Genomic DNA, 22707 nt, shown 5'->3' on the forward strand with positions numbered 1-22707 from the left:
ATTAACACAGCTGAATCAGATAAAGGCGTAATTACTGACTGACAGGAACGTATGAGATGGATTTTGTTTAATTTCACTGTTTTTGGCCAAAACAAAACGTTTGATAAATGTTTGTAGAGGAGAGTGAGCAGCTCGGTTAGCTACTGTTAATAACATATGAGCTTTACATTTCTATTGAAAACGGTTAAGGCTATTCATCATTTTCAGGCGTACATAAAATGATCCTGCATTTAAGCATATTTGTTTGGATTAGTAAAGTCAAACATAAAAGTTTGAGTTGGGGGGGCCCAGGTGTGAGCGACTCCACCGCACCACTGTTTCCATAAACAGATGAGCTGGTTGAGCTAGCTAGCTAGCTTCAGGTTAAACAGCGTAAAAGTGAAATAACTCCTGCCCACGAGTGCCGCATATCGGTGTTTACTTCCAGGGAAAAGTGTTTCCGGGTTAGTCCTGTTGTGTTGTGATTCTGTGCTGATGTTGTGTCGTTGAGCCTGACTGAGATCCTCGTAATAGCTGCGGAGAATGACTCGCTCTGAGACCAGCCTTCAGTGACCGGCTAATAACCCACACAAAATAGTCCCGTAGTCTGGCATATTTAGTGACTTTAGTCAATGAAAAAAACATTTATTATAAATGTTACGTTTGTGGGACCCTGGTATAAGCGGATGAAACAACTCGGAGCCGCGTTAGACGTTATAATGCAGGAGTAACAACACTGTGTCGTGGTGTTCTTGACTCCGCGTCGTGCATTATAACCGTCTAATGCGGCTCCTCGTTGTTTAATCCTTCTATGTTGCACTTTGAGAAACGAGTGACACAGGCTGATGAAGTGCAGTAAGTGTAAAATGTTTTTTATGAGGCCACAGTCCTTTACAATATGTGCGGCCCGCGACCCAAACGAGTTCGACACCCCGGCTTTAGATGCTGGTGAACGTAAAGAAGTGTAATAACTGTGTGAATGTCTCATAAACAAACTGCTTGATTCTACTATTTATATACGTTGCGAGAGTTTATTACAAATTGCGGCACAGCTACGAAATGTGGTCATTTAGATGACATTTTGAACAGTACATAGTGCGGCGTTATCACCCTCCCACCTCAGGTCAGACAGCCAATCAGTGGCTCTGCTGTTCGGACCAGTGGGCTTCCTGGAGCGAGTGAATGACTGCTCCTGACGCTGGGATGTAAGAGTTGAACAGACCGGAGCTTTCTTCATTCACACACACAGGGAAACGCACAGACCGCAGAAGCACGGGAGCAATTAATCACGACCTGCCGATAAGAAAGTGGCCGTGCGCGTTCTACTTTGCACTTTGCTTATTTGACCCAACTCGGGAAGTCTATATCCAGCCGCTGGACCTTCATAGCCTAATCACTAAACCCCAGCGGATTAACAATGGCCCCGGGCACAGATACAGATGCAGATTGGTACTTTGTATAATGCACTGCTTTCACCTGGAGGAAACTATTTACAGAAAAGTTTATGCAAGCATTACGTGATGCAAACTTAGAAAGGAGCACAGTTGTTGTTTTTCCCCCCTGAAAATTGCTTAATGTTTGAAAATGTAAAAGTTTGCAGACACAGTTATGCTATTGAACTATTATCTAGAAGAAAATACATATATTTATACACCTAATGTCATTATCCACTGACAAAGTATGTTTGTGTAGGAAGGATCTTATCATAGTCCTGGGACCAAATGAGGGTTACTTCAAACAAAACATGGTTGGTTGGTTGGTTGGTTGGTTGGTTGGTTGGTTGGTTGGTTGGTTGGTTGGTTGGTTGGTTGGTTGGTTGGTTGGTTGGTTGGTTGGTTGGTTGGTTGGTTGGTTGGTTGGTTGGTTGGTTGGTTGGTTGGTTGGTTGGTTGGTTGGTTGGTTGGTTGGATGGATGGATGGATGGATGGATGGATGGTTGGTTGGAAGGATGGATGGATGGATGGATGGATAGACAGATAGAGGAGCACATTCCAAATATTCTCCATGGGGTTAAGATCTGGACTCTGTGGCAGCCAATACAAGTGAAAAAATTATGTTTGCTCCCTAAACCACACAATGTGAACCTGATTAATCTTGGCCATTGTCAGTTTGGTATATAAAATCCCATGATGGAATATCATGGGCATTCAGGATGCTCAGGCTACCTGATCACATTCTTTGGACACATAGGGCCCGATCTTGTGCATCAAAACGGAGACGATAGCGTGACATTTTGCGCTCAGTAGGAGCGCACTTTCCGCGTCCAGGAGAGTGGTTGTGTGGGAGTGGGGGGTGAACATGTGCTTTTGTTTTGCTTCGCGTTCACGCCAAGCGCGGCCGATCCGCGCCACAGCGGACGCTGTAGCTCTTTTTCTCTCGAGACGTGAACATGGTTTAGCTCACGATTTTTAGTTTGACCTGTGAGAGCCTAAGGCTTAAGAAAGAACACAAGACAGCGCAATGTAAACGAGGAAGTGAATGTCGGCCGTGTTTCCATCAGTGCAGTCGCCTCCTCTTGTGACGCCCCCTCACAGGTGGCGGAGGCGAATGGCACATATAGCGCCGCCACTCGGAAAATAATTCGCCAAGAGCCTGGGGCCGCCCCGTGCGCCGCCACAAGATCTGGCCCATAGTATTGCTGAACCTAGACCTGACCAACTGCAGCAACTCCAGATCAAAACACTTTTTCTCTCTTGATCGGCCGGTGTATAATTATTACTGTTCTGACATGTACTGTACAGGGATCACCGGAACCTTTCTTTCCCAGAAAAGAAAGAAAGATCAGTCACTTGTTTCCAGTCATGAATGTCACAGCAAGAAATGTAGTCAAACATAACATTTAACTACGCTGGAGACCTGTTAACATGAAAGTCCATTCAGTTACAACCTCTGCTGACGACCAAGTCTAACCCAACCAATGGGCAAATCTCATATATGAATGTGTAGCATTGAATTCCTCCAACTTGCATGTCTGATACACCACAAGGGACCACCATTTAAAACATGACTTTCTTTGTCCAGAACAGAAAACGTTACTGGACACAATGTTTTCACTGCTACTTTTTTTCCGAAGTAGCCCCGTCAGATAGAGTTGGTTCAAAGACTTAAATTCACATTGCGCTTAATTGGACCGTGCTTCAGAGAGTTATAAAGTCATCTTTTATCTCACACATTAATATTTCATTCATGACTTATTAACATTTTATTACAGATACTTTCCAGGATGACGGCATCTGAGGATATGCTCTTTTTCCACACTTTGTTTCAGGATGTACTGCCCTTGACTACAATGAAATCCAACCGCGACTTTATTAAGCAAAACAGACTTTCGAAAAATAATGCCTCCAAAGTCAAAGAGTTCCGCGGTGCTTTTTCATCTGCCTCCATCTGACCCCGTCCTCGCCGTCCTCCTCCCTCGCACCGAATGACTTCATGTCCTTGTTCAGTAGCTCTGAGTGAACCACGGGGCGCTTACAGGAGAGTTGTCTTCATTTGTGCCGCTCGTGAATGCAACACCTGACCCTGGGTTGCACCAACACTTGCATAACTGCGGAGTAACAGGATTACACTGACTAAAATTCACTGCTTGGAAATTATGTAAAGCAGGCAACAAACAAGTGTAGGCGTTTACATCTAGGTGTGCTGTTTTCTAACCAAAAGGCAACGGTTCTCAAAAGATAATCTGCTTTGCGCTAAACTTTACAGTACACTTAAAGGCATTCTGTGTGACATTGAACCCCTTAAGCTCTAAAAAGCCATATTTGGCTCCGCCCCCCCTTGTGTCTGCATCTCTGGGGCCATAACTTTCGCATACAAACACTGTCAGTCATATTTTTCACCTCTCCGTGTTCAGTGGACTCTCAGCAACACATTCGTCACCTCCAATTTCAAATCAACAGATCCTACCTCAAACAGCCACAATATGTCAATTTGTCATAATTCGTTGTACATATTTTGGTCAGTGACAAATAAATGCTATTGTGTAATGTTTTTGGAAATAATGGTGTTCATTTTTAGACAGGGAATACAATCTTGTGACCCGATTTGTCCCTATGACTAAAATACTTAATTTCTGTAAAAAAAAAAAAGTACGATTTTTTTTATTTTATTTTTTATTTGGCACAGTTAGATTCTGCCTGGACGTTTTTATTATAAAGCATGTATAACTTTAGTGTTTTGACCTACTGGTATTTTGTTGACTAGGGAGCACACATTAGGCTATATTAATTATTTCCATTTCTGTTATTTGCTTCAGCACAGACAGAGAAAGAGCATTTTTAGGCGCAAATATGTGTTTTTCATTCAGGCGGAATTTTGATTTTTCTGTTTCAAACTAATTTTTACTTACAAACTGTAATTTCGTCTAATTATTTTTCACTGAAACAAAAAGTCCCAAGGATAAAGTTTATTTTGGTACCAAGATTAGCCATGTGCCCCTTGTAGAGGCTGAGTTAAACCCAAATAAACACATGTATAGCATTAAGGGGAAAAGGGCCCTAAACAAGAATGATTAAACTGTTACCAATGCAAAACGTACTCCTAATGACCAGCTCGAAAATGCAATTGGTCGTCGTCATCTCCATGGAGACGAGATGGAGACGTCCCGCTCCCAATAAAGTTAGTCAGGTCGTACAAGACGTTTGTTTTCTCCATAATAAATGGTAAAGAGACTCAACTTACATAGCGCTTTTCTACCTTCATCAGGCCCAAAGCGCTTTACTGTAAGGAACCAGTCACCCATTCTCACTGTACACAGACACTGGAGGCAAGCCAGGTGAAGTGTCACAACAACTGTGTGCATTTGCGGGAGCTGGGATTCAAACCCACGACCTTCCGATCACGAGACGACCTTGCCTGACCTGCCAGACGCTCCTCTTTTCTTTTCAAAAGAAGAACTGTCTGGGCGGTTGCTCGCAGTCAATGGGCGCTGGCTGCTGTACTTTATGACCACGACACTGGGGGCCGCCATTGCTCCGCCATTGCTGTAGTACCTCCATATCGCCACAAGGCCCCCATTGAAAAGCATTGGAGTTTAGACACGTTAACGCCTGGTTTCAATTTTTTCAACTCTAGACTAGGCTAGATCTTCCTCCTGAGATAACGCTGGGTTAGTTACAATTTATGAAACCAGGCTGGTTTTCATAAGAAGAATTTTAGAAATCTCGTACTTAATGAGGGTCGGACTGTTAGCATTGGAACAGCGCGAGCTACACGTCACGCATGGGCGGAGTCTACAGTGAAGATCCCGCCCTTATGCCCTTATGTGTTGGGGAGAGGGAGTCTGTAAATCCTCCATAAATTCCCCCACGACCGTGGTCATTAGGGTAAACGGGGAGGAGTGAGCAGAAGACGTCCATTATTTTTTACAGTCTATGCTCGCAGTCAATCATTTTACGATTTTACCCACATTGATCCAATCACGCACCACGAGAAGCCGTCACCTGTCACAACCACGCACTCTCCCTAAACATTAAAGATGGCGGCGCGGCGACGGATACACTGTTTTCTTCTGCTCTTGCGTCTGTTTTAAATCATTTGGGAAATATTAAATCCCTAAAACCGGAGCAAGAAACAGTGTTCGAAGTGTTCCTCGAAAGGCTTCCTGCCGCTTGTTGCTCTAAACTAAAGAACCCGTTTTCATTTTTTTTTTTTTCAAGGTCACTTTTGATGAGCCCACAAAGTCGTCAAGTGCCTTTTTATTTACCGTTTATGAAGATTTAAAAGCTTTAACCGTCCTTCATTGTAAACTCCAGTGTGTTTTCTTAACAAACTGAAAAGGTCGGGGTCGCTGAAAATGCTTCACTGCGTTTAATATAAACATAAAACGAACATCCAGTGCGTTAACGTCAAATGCCATGTGTAATAACGTTCAGTAAAAGGTCGACCGCAATCTACAGAGGAAACAAAATAGATGTAGTTGAAGCAGGCGCGAAGTGTGAATTTATCGTTTTCTTTCAGAGAGGGATCGCGCGACTCGACAGCTGTGTCCTCGTCAGTTTGTTGTAAAGAGTGGAAATGTGAAAACAAAGTCCATTGAGTCGAACCTGAATGGTCAGTGTTTCAAACCGCAGAGGAACCTTCCAGTTTTCAAAGCAAACACGGCCACGCACTTGGTTTAATTGCATTCGGTTAATTCAATGTCAAAACATAAGTGTGTGCATTCTTCACACACTTATGACATAGATGACCAAACAGCGAGGTCAGCGAGGTCAGCGAACAAAGAAACCCCAACATTGCGTCAACATAATGCGTACTCACCGAAGCTGTGTTGGAGCCGATCAAAACACCTGAAAGAGAAGAGAAACTTCATCAATTACAGGAAACAGACAGACAGTTTTTTGTTCCACCAGATAAATATATTCTAACTAACCATTTTCAGGGGGTAGTCACCAGTTATTCCAACATATTTGCAACATTGGTCCACAGTAAAATGTCTATATTTTGTCAATCAATCAAGCAACACATAAACTTAAAGAGCTACTAACCCCTCCTTCCAGAGCCTCAGTATCAGAGCCTCAGATTTGAAAATCTCAACAGAAAGGGGGCGTTGCCTGGAGGACTAAGGGGCACGCGGGAGGGGTGAGGGGTGGGAGGGGCTTGAGGCTTCTGACTTCGACGCTGCACCTGCAGCGCTCCTCGTAAACAAAGTCCGAGCATGGTAGCATGGAGTTCCAGCGAGCTAACTTATTTAGCAACTTGTTCCACTGGGACAGCTCTACAGCTCTCTCTACACAGGGGGGGCATCGTGGCAGCCTTGTACCTGAGGCGCTGGGTCATTTATTCCTCTGTCATTTACAAAGCTAGCGGCTTAGCATTGAGCTCGATCGACGTTAGCATCGCAGCTAAGGGACGTAACTGTCCTGGCTGCTTCAGAATTTACCGATCTATTTTAGATGTAGACTTTTGCTGTGGTCTACGTGAACATGGGAGATGTATCTCAGTGTCCTCAGCAGAGTGTGTGGTATAGAGACGTGGCTATTTGTGTTACAAAGATTTTTATTATTTTTCTTACAGCAAAGTGCACAAAACATATCACATAAATAAATATATGTAGGCCTGTATTATTGAGCAGGAACACTGTCTTTTTGAAATTGATTTTTGGTTTGCCATTGAAGATGTGAGACAGAATCATTCAGGTCATGTTTCTCTAAAGGCTTGACTGTAACATTGTGAACCCAAAGAGCCAGTTAGCCCTAAGTAAATAGCCTGAAGTAATTTCTATTACTAAATTTAGTGAACTAAAAGGTTTAACCAACGTTAACACATACACTAAACTACCACTGAATGATGACACTGTAGAGTAAAGGCTATAATGAAGTATTTATATGTATGCTTTTTTTAGTTGAATATTGAAATATTAATAAAAATTATAGATCTTGTTTTGTACCAGTACTTGATTCTGCACTTCTGGCTCTTACAACAGTGCAATTTCCCTATTGTAGCACAATTTCTTTGGTAAAACTTACTACAAACTTACAGCTCACATTTCACTTGAGGTTGAGCTGCATGTGCCACTCACTTGGCCTACATAGATGTGTGCAATAAACAAATTGAACAGACAAAGTTGACTGGTTATGTTATACAATACCAACTGTAATAAATATACATGCAGTAAGTTTTCAGCTTCTAGAAACATAAAGCGGTGCTGCATATACCTTCCCGTGACATATCTGACAGAACATATACAGGCTTCTTTTTTTTTTTACTGCTCACAATTAAATCTTGCATGAAACATTGATTTTAATCTATTACGTTGTCCAATGGGCACAGAATGGTTCAGGCACAGGTCCTTTGTGTGCTCCTGATATGGGAGAGGATCCTCGACCACACTTTCAAACAGCAGGGCCATTAGTTGGTCAAAGTAGACTGTAAACAAAGCACAAAACATTTGTTCTTGTAAAAGCATTGGTTGTGTTGTTTTTAATGTGACATACCTGAGGTAGCTCTGGTCTTCATGGCTCTCACTGTGTCGTCTCCACGCTTGAATTTTGGATACACTATGACATACAGCAGCAAAACGATTTGCCTTTTTTAATCATAATTCAAGGCACCAACCTGCACCCTAAAATTTCACAAATAAACAATATGCAGTATCTATTTTCTAAACATTTCAAAGTGATAAAATAACTAGTGAATATTTGTTGAACCTTTAGGAATCATTACCTGGCCAGCATTCCTTTGGATAAGAGGCCCAGACTATTGTGAGAGAATCAGACTATGGATGCCTCAATATTTGAAGTGTGGTATTGTGGGCTTATTTTAGCTTAATCTTTCAAAAAACGTGGTGTTGACAAAAGAGTAAGAGTCTCTCGCATGCTGCTGTGCCTACAAAGAATTATAAAGAATTACAAAGAATAATAAATTGATATGTGAAGTGTAAATACATCAATATAAATTAGATATTGGGAGGAGTAGTTGTAATTACACATACTTGATTTTGGCTACACTCTTGCATCATCCCCAACCAAAGGCCTGTGAAGACAGCGAGGGGACAGGGGGTTTTCCGTGGACATTCTGAATGTAGTTGCCCAGATGTCCACTCAGCCACAGCCTTTGATGGTGACCAGTAGAGATGATTCATAGATGGTTCACAATGCTTTTCTTCCACCTCGTCATTTCCTCCGTTCACCTTTTCTGGCCCAGCGCATCATTTTTTCCAATCTCTGGGACACAAAACACAAACCCCTCCTTCTCCATGCGCACGCTGTTTCCAACCACATTGCTCTAATAAGACAAAAAAATAAGAATATGAGTTCTATCATAATGCACAGTTATCCCAAATTACATAGTTACATTTTTATTGTAATGTTTTACCTGGACTAGCTGGATGTCAATGACTTTGTTACTCGTTAGATTCATCATGGTGTAGCTGCCATACTTGGCTGAATGTCCTACATGAATGCAAGTTATACATTAGCTGACTTTTATTAATACTTCAGATAAATGTTTATGAAATGTATTTACCAGGTGAATCTGCCCGCATGTCCCCGCCCAGTGTAACAGAGCCGCTTTCAAGAGCCTCCCTGATGAGGTCATCCTGCTCCAGCTTCCACTGCCAGTTGACCGTAGGGATGAGGAGCTTTGCCTGATGCCTATAGAAGCACTGCTCTGACAGTCCCTGAATATTGAAGGCCCCCAAGAACTATAAAATTAAAACATCTGTTATCATCGGATAATATATGGAAAAATAAAATGTTTTTGTAGTACCTTTGAAATCTGGCTAAAGGATGAGCCGGTGAACAGCACAGCAGCACAGAGCTGTAGGTTTCCAGCTGGGACGTTGTTCACCATGGGCTGACTGGACCACTGACTGGAGAACTCACAGCGAGGACACTGTTGAGTGACCCAGACAGGACATCGCCTAAACAGCTCCAGCAGTTGGTCCTCAAGAACAATATGTTCTTTGTCCTTGTGTGGAGGGACTTCAGCAGGAATGCTATATAAAATAAAGGATATTTCATCCCTCAAAAAACCAGGACGCTGTATATATTTTTTCAATTAAAACTCTAGATTTCCTTTGTACCTTGAACAGTTCACAGTGCTGGCGCTGTCATCTATGTGGAAGCTGGGCTCAGACGATGACACCTCACACCTTCTCCTTTTTAAAGGTGTAGAGGCTGCTCTGGGACTGTCAGGAAGAGGGATTTCCATCAGGTCCCCTGTCCCACAACCGACGCTTGTGTAAGCGGTCCGGGCTTGAGTAGCTGTACAAAACACAAACAAAATAAACACGTTTAAAATGGCAGTAATTACACAACTTGTGTCTAACTACAGTATATAAAAAAACAAAAGTGTAGACTGTTTTATACATAAAATGACAGTACTGTATAAAGGATAAATAGATTTCACCTTTGCGTCGCCTGCTCGGCTTCACATTGGCCTGGACACTTGCATGCCTTGTAATGACTGGATCAGTCTGGACATTTCTCTCTGCTCACTTTTGGCTGAAAACATAACAATAAATAATATTTATAAAGTGCACACACACGTGACATGCAAACACATTGTTTGTATTGATGATTTATAGGAATACAACCTACGATATACTTTAGAATATGCCACCCTATAGCAGATAAAACAAATATTTGTATCAGGTTAATTCTGGCTACAGTCGGCTTCTAAAAACTTCCAAATGGTTTGGCATTTTGAAAAGCTGCGTCCAAATAGGTGTAAACTTTGGTTCACTTCAGAAAACTTGTCAACATGAACATAATTATCAGAATTTATCCTACTTTGTGAACCTGTTCAACAACAATGGCAATAACAACTATACTGATTCTGAAAGCACGTAAGAACAGCTCATATCTGTGACCACAATGACCACACGGTCCACCTGGAGAGGTCAGCCCTCTCCTCACTGACCACACGGTCCACCTGGAGTGGTCAGCCCTCTCCTCACTGACCACACGGTCCACCTGGAGTGGTCAGCCCTCTCCTCACTGACCACACGGTCCACCTGGAGTGGTCAGCCCTCTCCTCACTGACCACACGGTCCACCTGGAGTGGTCAGCCCTCTCCTCACTGACCACATGGTCCACCTGGAGTGGTCAGCCCTCTCCTCACTGACCACACGGTCCACCTGGAGTGGTCAGCCCTCTCCTCACTGACCGCAATCGAGCATCAAACGGGAGCAGAGCGCGCATGGAGCCGGTCAGTTTAGCCTCAGACACACAGTACGTTCTAGCTATACGTTAGCTTTACAGGCTAGCTATACGTTAGCTTTACAGGCTAGCTTGTAGCTACTGTCAAAAGCTGCAGTCATATCAAACTTAGATTAGTTTGGTGCTCAGACTCGTGCACATTTGCGCACAGTGTTGGCGTAACTTTGCAGACGGATGCATTAGCAGGCTGCCCCGGGCAGAGTAGACGCGCTTATAACCGGTGGCTGCTTTTCTTCAGCCACAGTGAGCGAGTGCGGGACACGTCGCCTGGAGCTGACGCTGCAGAGTCTATTTACACGTCATATTTTTTCAACATATCTACACGACTCATGTGATTGGTGTTATCAGAGGCCAAAACGGCGAATTTGTTTGAGACACTACAATAACGATCTATTCTGACGTGCACATCAAAATTCTATATACTGTACATGACTCAATCTGTGAGCAAAGTAGCTACTACTGACAGAAATGACCGGGACAGAGTGAACCAAGTGCCTCTTTTTACAGCAGCTACAATCAATGCAATTATTACCAAATCCAAAATGGGTAAATCATTATTTTTCTCACTCACCTCACATTGTTGGCGGGGCAGCAGAGTCGGTGGGGACGGCCTCGCTCTTCAAACGGAGAAGACTAGCATAGCCCAGTTCAACCTCGGTGAAGTTGGCGAAGGAATCAGCACGTAAAATGGTCTTTGCAAACTCCAGCCCCACTACGCTACACTTCCTCCCCATCCTAACACAGTACAATTAACAACTAACAATTAAATTATACACGATAGACCACTAAAAGCAATACTAACAAACGCCCTAAGCTAAACTGAGCAAACTAATCTAACAATAAAAGCAACTAGTGACTACAACTACAATATTCAACAACAAACACTACTAAAACTATACACTTATTTATAATAAAAAAAGCTATCCTAATAAAATCTACCTAAATGCTATGATAACTAATCGCAAACCTGACAATCGAGGAAAATATTCTCTCGTTATTCCAACTCCAACTCGCTACGGGGGCGTGAGCGAGACTGAGCCTTTTTATACCCCAGAGCGGCAGAGCCCGTGACATCATCTCTCGCCTCCTGACATCATCTCTCTCCCCTCCGCTAATTGGGTGCCGAATTCAAAAAATCAAATGCAGTACAGACAGTTCGCTGCAGATGGCGCCACACAGACGGTTTGGGACACAAAGACAGGATTTCAACAAATTTGCACTAAATTGTTAAAATAGTGACATATACACGTAGACAACACTATAAGATACCCATTTATACAACTTAGCTAGAAAAAAAAGTTGATTTGGGGGTTAGTTGTTCTTTAAGCATCAGGTTTCTCATTTTGCCCCTGCTGAGCAAACAAACTCTGGGCGTCTGAACATATGTCATGTTTGTACTGAAAGCTGTGAAGAAGGAGCTCTTTCTAACCAACCCTGGACACGCCTGTTCTTATTGTCTTACCTAACGATAATGTCACGGAGAAAATGCGCGTTTGGCTACGAGAGGTGCAGGACTTTATTCAACCTTCCTAAAGTAGAGGCCACTCGCCAGAAGTTGGAATTTCTTTCCAGGGTTCAGCGACTTTCAGCCAAAATAGCGTTTGTCTGTGACCGTCACTTCACTGATGGACGTTTGGTGATAGCCTGATAAACCACACCCACCTTCACACAGCAAACAAGTTGCTGATTGGCGGCTAAGGCCGAACCGAACCAATCACGACCGTCACAGGGAAATGACAAGGTTACGTCACTCGCTGCACCACTATGTTGATGGTTCAATTAAAGCAGTACTAAGTAACTCTTCCCCCTAGAGGCCATAAGCGCAACTGCAGGTGTAGTAGCAAGTTACGATTTTTTAACTTATTGTCATGGAGAGTAAATACTGCGCTGACAGGAAAGGCGAAGGGAGAGAGGGTTACTGTGCATCCAATTATACAATGGAAATATTTTTTTTCACTCAAACTTGGCTGTAAATACTGTTTAAAGTGACGTTAGCCCGCAGTTAGCTTTGCCCGTTAGCATGTTTGCTTCTTCTACGTGATTCTATTAGTGTGTATTGCTTTCTCCGCACCGGTGGCAGTCAAGTTGCAAACATGGTTTTCTGGCCAGAGACACGAGGGGGAGATGAAAGACCCTCCAATCATCCCATAAACACTTGTATTACCCCCACAGGGAAAGGATTTATTAAGGTAAACACGTTACTTAGTACTGCTTTAACATTAATATTAGCCAAAATCATGGATGAAGTAGTCGAGGATTTTGCCTCGCGTTCTCCATGTGAGTTTATATTCACTTCATATTTTTTTAATTGGACTTCGGCTGTCGTCACGTCCGCTAATTGCTAATTGGTTTATTTCACTGACAATCTGTGTGCGTTAGGCCCCGCCCCTTCAAACTGCTCCAATGGCTCCATGACCAGACTCATTCCCTGCGTGGAATGGACGGTGAAGAGTTTGGCAGAGCCAGGCTAGTTTGGTGAACCTTGGCCAGAACCAAAGTGGATTAAACTCTTCTAACCAGTAATGATGGAGAGGCCAGAGCGACCGGTGAGTCAATCCAAACGCGTGTTAGTGTGTGTGTGTGTGTGTGTTAGCTTGTGTGTGTGTTAGATTGTGTGTGTGTTAGCCATTTATGAAGCTGTGTTGCAGATGTCAACTCCTTATAACTGCATTGTAAAGTAACTTCACTTTTGCTGTGATATTTATATTTCTTCTACTGCTAAAGTTGCATCGGCTGCATCAACTCGGGAAGAGGGGCAGAGTTCACTGAATCCAAGTGTCTTGTCTTCCGGGTTTGAAAATACATATATTTATCACAAAAATAGTACTCCATAGAGGCAGAGGTTCAATATATCATATAAATGCCTATAGTTTACTTTGGAATGGCTAAAATAGCATGATACGCATCCTTTAAATCATATCATCATCATTCTTTATTCAGACTCTAGGTCCATAGTATAAAAAGACATATATATATAGACAAGACTCACATAAACAATACATACAAGATTATAAAAGACAGCCATACCAATGTTTCCATAAAGGAGACTGGTAAAATATCAAAAAACATGCCTTTATCGATCGCGTCTTAGATATTGAGAATTATCCGGCTGCCAATAAAAACTATTTAAAAAAAGGCAGTCTTTTGAACCGCTCTATGAAATGAACGGACCCCAAAGACTCAGCTCTTTATCGGACCAAATTTCCTTTCCCAGTTTAAGGACACTTCTCATTTCTGAGGTCATCTAGCTTGAAATAAGAAAGTAAAATGGCACAAGAGCCATTTTCTTACCCCATTGGCCAAGAAAATCATTTGAAATAAAGACGAAATTAATTGAAACGAGTCAGAAACATCTCAGAACAAGGGAAATAAGGTCAACTAAAGGTCAACTCGTCAAAACAACCATATTTTGGATAATTATTAAAAGGAATGGCAGACAAAGGTTGATAGACGTGGAAAACACTCTTTCTTGTGTGCTGAAGTGCCATTCAGATAAATGTACCATGTGCTGATGCCTCATAAAGCTGTTGCTTGTCACTCATGTTCATATTTTTATTCATTTGCAAATGGATCGCCAGCGGGAATCACCGAAAGTGGTCCCGGCCGCACCCGAGGGAGCGCTCGATACCTCTGGCCTCTGTTCTTTCGACTGGACAAAAATAGCAACACTTCCTTCCCCTCCCTGGGCTGTTAATAATGAATGGATATTATTTATGAATGTGTGTGGGCTTTCCCGGAGAGGCCGCGTCGGAGTTAATGCCCCTCACACACGAGGGCACTGATGGACTGCTTACTTATTGATCAGACAAAGGAACAGTAACCGAGAATAGCCAACAATGTGCATTATGAACGATCGCCCCCGTTGTCATGTCTGTGCTGACGAGTGTGGGTCAGGCTGCCGTGTCAGGAGTCAGCGCTAAGGCCAAGTATAGCCTATAGGATCATTTGGAATTTTAGACATGATTCATTTTATTTGGAAATCATTGAATTTACACTTCCGTAATGTTAACGCCCAGTTTAGACATACATTAGCCCAATTTAAGATCCTTTTTTGACCTGCTTTACTCATTCAACTTCAAACACTCCCGTGGCCGTATGAACTGTGACCTTATACGAATTATAGCAATGAATGATCAAAATGAACTAAAACCAGTATTGTTTCCTGTTGCATTTTTCTATTGAATGGCCATTCATATCCATGTTTGTGGTATGTCCACTTTAATGTACGTAGTATATTGGTACCACTTGCAAAAGCAATCACTTGTGTCTGTCCCATCTCTTTGACAGTCGTAACCTATTCTTTGGAATGGCCCAACTGGGCGGCACGGGAGCACTGCGGTTCGTGCTTCACAGCTAGAAGGTCCCGGGTTCGATTCCCACCAGGGACGGGGCCTTTCTGTGTGGAGTTTACATGTTCTCCCCGTGTCTGCGTAGGTTTCCTCCGGGTACTCCGCTTTCCCCTACCACTAAAAACATGTACAATAGGCCAGGATGAATGATGTGTGAATGAATGATGGTGGTCAGACATCGTGACAGCGCTTCTGTCAGTCTCCCCCAGGGGAAACTGAAGCCACAAACGTAGCTCACCAACACCAAGTGTGGAGTGAATGTCCAATTGTCTCATGTAAAGCGCTTTGTGACCATGTCTGTGAAAGGCACTATATGAATAAAGATCTTCTTCTTCTAACACGTACTACCTTAACTAGTTGTTCAGCCACATTTGCTAAAGAACCTGCAGCAAACACAAGATCTTGGTCAAAAATGGGCCGTTAGAATTCTAATTCAGTACAAACACACAAGGCATCTACTCTTATTCACAGTGATTTAATGCTCCTCTTCCATGAACAACAGCTTTGGACCAATTGGAACTGAATATCACAAATTGTGTATATTGAAAACGGTGCCATAGTTCTGAGAACAAAAAGTAAGTTCTATTTATTACATTATGCTCTTGAGCAAAGATGCTTGTACCGGACTGTAGTTTTTTCAAGCTTATTTCCATATGTAGTCCTCGGGGACGAAGCAGTATTACAAGGTGCAGTATTAACAGTGTATATAATCATCCAGTCCTCACCATCACATCCATAACAGAGGATAAAACTTACATCTTTCACCTTTACAACATACAGTCCTTTTCATGTTTTGTTTTGTGCCTTTTGTGCCTTTTTCTGCCTTTTGTCCAGATCGACCATTTGTAAATGAGGCTGCTGGTGGAAAACATGTCGTATTTATGCACAGGTCGATGAGAAGAGGATTCAGAGGAGCGTTGACAGAAGCGCGGGGACAAAGACGAGTGCTTTAAAACCTGAAGATGACACGCCAGACAAATGAAAAGCCCAGATCTGAACCAGGCTTTCATGTCTAATTTACCTCGCTCCCCTTTCTTCCCCGGCTCAAGCTCGATTATTCATTTTACTCTAAGGCTCTGAAAGGGCGCAGCTGTAATAACGGGGTTTCAAAGCTGCCACGTTTTAGGGCGTTTTAGGTTTTTCTCTTCAGATGTACTGTACTTAAGGGTCGCATTTAGAGAGGACAGCATCCAAGGTCCAAACACCTCACAGTATATGGAAGAAAAAACACCTCAGAATCCACAAATGTAGCCTAATGCAAAAGGACAAAACAGAGCGTCTTTCTGGCCTGATGTGGTTTTGAGGTGAGTCACTGCAAACGTCTTTAAGGTCTTGAGACAGACTTATTGTTCACGTGTGATCTTTCTCCTGAAGACATTGACTAATGTGAATCTGCATCCCTCAACAGATTTGATTGAGAGATGCATTTTTCTCACACTCTGGGGACAACATTTCAGATATAGCACTTATATACAGAACAGAATATCCAAACAGTTTTCATTGAAGGCTGCAGATCGGTGGTCAATGCAGTGAAAGTTTCAACTGAGAGCGTTGCAGAGTTTTAACCTGTGCCCCACTTCTGTATTTAGGAACGGTGGCACAGCGGTTAGCACTTGTGCTTCACCGCTAGAAGGTCCCGGGTTCGATTCCCACCTCTGTGTGGAGTTTGCACGCTCTCCCCATGTGTCTGCGTAGGTTTCCTCCAGGCACTCCGGTTTACCCTACCACTAAAAACATGTACAATCGGTGAATCCTCCAGCCAGGTGTTTCTGACCATCACATTTGATTAGAAGAGAGAAACTGGAGGTTTTACACATTTCAGAAAAAAAGCCTTTTCTTCACATGTATCTGATGTATTATAGTGCCCTTACAAAGCCCTGGTCAAACTCCTGAAGTGAAACAAGTGGTACTGAATCAGTGTTAATTTTGACAACATATTTTAATGTAGTTTTTAGTCTTTTGACGAAAATGTAATTTGATTTTAGTCTAGTTTTAGTCAAAAAAATATCTTCAATTTTAGTCTAGTTTTAGTCGACTAAATTTAAGACGAATTTAGTCGACTTTGCATTGATAATATTCATCATAATGATATTTAATCTTGTTCCTCTGCTTCATGGAGCTGCTCCACATGAACAAAGCTCAGAGCTGATCCTTTGGCAGAGAATTTACATGATCTAAGGCTCTTTCAGACGCTCAATAGAAGTTTGGATGATTTTAGTCTCTCCTTTTCATTTTTATTTAGTCTTATTTTAGTCGACTAAAATATCTGGACATTTTAGTCATAGTTTTAGTCTCATGAGAAACTTTTAATTTAGTTTTAGTCCAATTTTAGTCGTCAAAAATATCACTTTGACTAAAATGAAGACTAAATATTTTAGTCAACGACACTGTACTGAATAGAATAATTTGTGTGTGCGGACTCTGAATTCCACTTTGGAACAGGTGGAAATTGTCTCTCTGGTTTTATGACCATTTGCTCTCGTAACAACATTTCATCAGGAAACAAATCAATTGTGCCTCTCACCTGAACCGAGCACATTTTCTCCAGTTTGGCTTTACCCTAAAAGCTTCTTGAAAAAGGAGTTGTGAATGCGCAGCAAAAAGTAATGAAAAAGTTACAAAAATGAAACAAAAAAGCTTAAAAAAAGGGCGACAACGTGGCAAAAACGTCTGTCAGTTAGGAAGGAGTTAGGGAAAGGAGCCTCAATGCTAACTATAGCACCAGAGGTCCCTATGCTAAAGTGGCTAACATGTGATTAGGAGCTGCCTGCACTCCACCAATGACTTTAAAGAAGAAGAAAAACAGCTGTTGGTGATGTCACTTCCGTTTCCCCTGGGTAAGGACGGTCGAATTGTGCAAAATAGCTCTGAAGCTCTAGTTCACTAATTGCATAGAGATTAGAGATCTAACAGTCGACTAGTTGTAGTGTTAGTGCTTAGAGGCTACAATTTGATGGCAGATCTGTAAGATGCCTACGACACATCACCTCCACCACCAGTTGACGCTTCGGAGGAAGATCACAGGGAGTGATACTAATATAGACTAATAAAGCAGGTAAACAAACATTCTGTCTTACTAAAAGAACAAAACAGTAATAGGGATCAAGATGTGTTTGAGATGATTAGCAAACACCTGCAAAAAGCATAACACCCGCTTTTCAAATTAAAACTGGAAATGTTTTCTTCATATAAATTACTTGTGTCAGTATTTACATAAAAGTTTGAAAATCATTTGTTTCTCCTTTTCACCTGCAGCGTCTCACCTTAAAAGCGTGAAGTCTTGAAGCACGTCCAATTCTTTCAACTATAGGCAAATTAAAGCCCAAGTTGCTGCTTTGTTGCTCGTCGTTTACCTTGAAACGCGAACAAAGACAGCAAATAAGCGCTTTAAAGACTCCACAAACTTTCCCCACATGAAAAAGTAGGACATAAAAGCGGAGCATCCTTTTTTTCTTTTTTTTTCTTCTCTCACTCAGAGGCTCCGGCTTTTTTTTTTCTTCTTTTTAAGATGCAGCAATAAAGGCTCAAACAAATAACCTCCTCCTTACGTTTTATCAGCCGCTACTCCCGCTGCATGTTAAAGCGGCCGCGCTGCCGTGTTCCTTGTCTTGTTTACGCCCCATAAATTAAAGTCGAGCCTCTCCCGGTTAATCAAGCATGGGGCGGACACACTCGCACGCGCCCAACTCGCCAATAAACCGTGGCCTCTCGCACTTTGCAAAGTCAGTGGGAAATATTTTATCCATAAATGCCGGGGAGCACCCGGAGCACTTTGCATGTCATATAAAAATTCATACGCTGGCTAAAATCATTGTAACAGGTGCTGTAAAAGGCTCATTCAATTACAAAGGAACACGGCGTCCCCGCAGTAACTCAAGCGGCGTGACAATATGGAGAGAGAAATACAGTCCGTGCAGTGGGCCGGTGATTCAAATAACGGTTACAAGCACTTTTATTCAACACGTATCCGACGTTACGGTGAAGGAGGGGGCAGAGGTGGTCAGTAAATTCATTTGAGTATCACAAGTGGCTTTTTTAAGGATCTGTGCTTTACTTGAGGTGTATTTGTGTGGAGAACGTAATGGGCCCGATCTCCCACCTGGCGCAACAACAGTGCAGATGAGAGCGACATCTTGTGTGCGACCAACCGGGGCAGCAGTGTTTGCATGGCCAGGGGGGCGGGGACTAGAAAGACGAGCTCAAATGAGGCGCCATGCCATTAGTCTGACGTCTCCATCCATCCATCCATTTTCTTCTGCTTTATCCGGGGCCGGGTCGCGGGGGCAGCAGTCTCAGCAGAGATGCCCAGACTTCCTTATCCACGCACACCTCCTCCAGCTGTTAAGGGGGGCCCCCGAGGCGACACCAGGCCAGCTCGGAGACATAGTCCCACCACCGTGTCCTGGGTCTTCCACTGTTTAAAAACTCAGATCTCAACTGTTTGGATCTTTCCATGGGAAGCCGCTCTGCTTTGTCAAATGCTCCAGAGAGCGACAGAGAAGTGTTGTACGCAATACCACGCCCCCTCGAACGAAAAGAAAATAATAATATGAATAATAAAATAATATATGAAATGTCCAGATCATGAATTTTGATGAAGTTTTTGATCGTCATTTATTTCACTTCTGTTCATCACAGAGCTACCAAAGTCACACATAAGGTGTATTAGAGTGTCTAGTTTCATAATTGTTTCGTGTTAACAGCATGTACGACTTGGATTTGCGCAGGACTTCTACAATAAAACGGTTTGAGATTAAGTACACAGGTCGAGGACATAAATAAATTGAGAGTTTTGTATCAGCCCAAAACAATCATTGTACTCTCTTTGTAAAGTGAGCAGAGGGCCCTTTTGGATTACCTACAGCGTACAGTCACCATTAAAGGCCTATTCCATCTTCATTTCGTCAGGACTTCTACAGGAAAATTGGTTGAGCTTAAGCACACAGGCAGTGGACCTGATGTGGGATTTTAAATGCAGTCTTGTTTCACCTTAAAGGGAACAATACAATCCCTTTCCAAACCCAGCATATTTTACACAGTGGAGTACATATAGTCACCATTCCTCCTTTCAATGTAAACATGGCAACACCAACAAAACAGCTAAAGGCCCTATAACTAATCCATAATTTAAAAAGCCGGTATCTGCTCCCACTTGGTCCGGTTACTATTTCAGGCGTAATGATAAGAAACTGTTGTAAGAACGATAGAATGTTGCCATACACTGCGCTCTTGTGAACCCTGAGAGATAATCTATCCATCAGCCCGGTGTGAGAGCAGTGAGAGGTGAACCGCGCTGACCAGAGCTCCTCAATGAGCTGCTGACCTTCACACCGAAAACCCATATTTAGCACAGAAGACGCCACGAAGCAATGAACCCACTACGGAGGAGTCGGAGAAAAGGCAGCGGAGTTTTCTCACTCTTTTGTGATATGAGCCGGATAAGGCCTCTCTTATTGGATGGTCAGATTATGTAAATGTGTAAATTGGGTTATACAGTGATAAACTCAGGAGCTGTTTGAGCCAGTTCCAAGCTTGGATAATAAGAGCAATAGCTGCAAAAAAAGTCATGTCAGAACACCATTTACCAACAATGGCACATTTTGACTGCTACGTGAATAATAATAATTATATAATTATATAATAATAATAATGCATTGGTTTTATATAGCGCCTTTCTGTACACTCAAAGACACTTTACATCTGCCCTGGGGCAGACTGACGGAAGCAAGGCAACCAGTCTGCGCCATCGGCCCTCCGACCACCACCAACCACTCATTCGCCCAGGCTTCCTGGTGGTTCCCAAACGGTCTCCCATCCAAGTACCGACCAGGCCCTTCCCTGATTAGCCTCCAAGTTCTGACGGGATGAGGCAGAGTAGGGCTGTGCAATTAATCGAAATTCAATTACAATTTCGATTATTCCACTAAACGATTACAAAATTAGCATAATCGGAAAAAAACTTTTTTTTTTTCACATTAAAAAAAATATATAGTATATTTTTGCAAAGCAGACTTGCATATTTCATGGCGCTGGGATTACTTCCCCTTCGCATTTCACGTGCCAAGGCTCATGCTTTTGCCTGACTTAAAAACAAACAGCGCTGCTCAGTTTGCTTGCGCAGGTGTGAGGGCTGGCCAGCAGGGGGCAGGTGTGAGACCTCTCCTTAATCGAGGCAAACTTGAAATCATTCAATTAAAAAATATTCAGCATAGTTTATTTTTTTATGAATAAATATATAAATAAAATAAAGACCTTTTTTTATAGGGAACAAATAATCGTTTGAATAATCGTGATTTCAATTATGACAAAAATAATCGTGATTATTCTTTTTCAGCATGCGTTCTTCCTGTGAAAACAACAACATCACACTCAGATTTTTAGGTCAGGTCACTTTTAGGCGTGAATCCAACCGCAGCTGAAACAGGTGGTCTCGGAGCTTGCGCCTCTTGCTCTCGGTGTGAATGCTGCCGAACTCGAGCTGAACTACTCTCACTTTGACTCATGAATATAATAATAACAATAATAGCTCCAAACTGGGGTGAAGTTAGAAGTGACCAAGCTGTTCCACGTTCTCCCTATTTAAATACAGTTACGTGAAACGTTACACGATCCAAGTCTAGTTACACAAAATTAAACATGTCGATTTTCTATATAACTAGGGTTAAGAACGGCAAATGTAACGTAAGTTGTGTTTCGCTCACACAGATCTCACACATATTTTAAAAACTACAAGGTCTTGGCTTTCAAATGAGCTATCACACTGGCATAGAGGCTGAAAGCTCTCCAGTCAATACACTTTGAGATTTTGATGTAAATAATTGTTAACCCTAATCCCAACCCTACAATGACAGCTAAGGGGTTAACAATACTTGGTTTTAACGATTCTTTTTTTCTACACCTAAAAAATGTTACTTCCAGAACCAGAAAACAGAACAAAAATGTGAGGGAGATCTGCACATTGACAATATCGGGTTCATCTCCAATGTCAAGAAATGGGGAATCATTTCGGGGAAAATGGGGGAAAATTGGGAAAAATTAGGGTAAAAAAAAAGGTTGTTAAATGTTGAAAAAATTACAAACATAGGTAAATAATTTGCAATAAAATGGGAATAAATTGGGTAAAAATGGGGGAAAATATTATCTTAAAAAAAGAGGGGAAAAATTGGGAAAACAAGAAAGAAATGGGGTTAAAATACGACATCAAAACTTGGATCTAAAGATGTTTTTTTGTTTTTTGTTTCAATAATTGCATTTTTTCGATATACGGTAATACCTAAACTTTTCCCCCCGATACCAGACTGGTGTTGTTTAACGGTACCCGGCTCTATCCATAATGAATCCAGGCTATAATGTGAACATCAGAACGTCTCTTTTGGGTTCTCCCGTGATGCGGCTCAAACAGCACCGTGACCTTTAAGCAGATGCCCTTGTTGTCCTGCCGTGATTCATGTACGTCTGCTCCACTTTATCCATCTCTGCTCCGCCCTCTCGCACTGCCTCCCTCTGAACCCGAACGGCCCGTGCTGCAGATGCCTCTTCCCCTTTCGTGGCGGCGCATTTAAAAACCGCGAGCGTCTGCAGAACACGTGCCTATGCGTGTCAGCTGTATGAGCGCACTATGTCACTGCCACGCCGCCAGTCCCGCGCACTAAATTCTCCATCAGGACGCAGAGTGAGATTAAATAGGCCCACCTGAGCCTATCCATCATGACACATAA

The 22707-nt window shown here is 42.4% G+C and overlaps 2 protein-coding genes across 2 annotated transcripts in view; both read right to left on the minus strand.

Moving 5' to 3' along the window:
• naaladl2 (N-acetylated alpha-linked acidic dipeptidase like 2) overlaps nt 1-22707 on the minus strand; it is a 590615-nt gene that overhangs the window by 428940 nt on the left and 138968 nt on the right. The gene's annotated exons all lie outside the window — the stretch shown is intronic.
• LOC306977232 (uncharacterized protein) lies at nt 6258-9315 on the minus strand (the record flags this gene model as incomplete). Its single annotated transcript, XM_079575441.1, has 4 exons — nt 9187-9315; nt 8944-9121; nt 8794-8870; nt 6258-6266 (listed from the first exon to the last, which is right to left on the minus strand). Exons 1-4 carry the CDS (start codon nt 9268-9270, stop codon nt 6258-6260), a joined length of 348 nt encoding a protein of 115 aa, XP_079431567.1. The 5' UTR covers nt 9271-9315.

The sequence above is a fragment of the Gobius niger genome (genome assembly GCF_951799975.1).
Source record: "Gobius niger genome assembly, chromosome: 17".
In the NCBI taxonomy this organism is placed as follows: domain Eukaryota; kingdom Metazoa; phylum Chordata; class Actinopteri; order Gobiiformes; family Gobiidae; genus Gobius; species Gobius niger.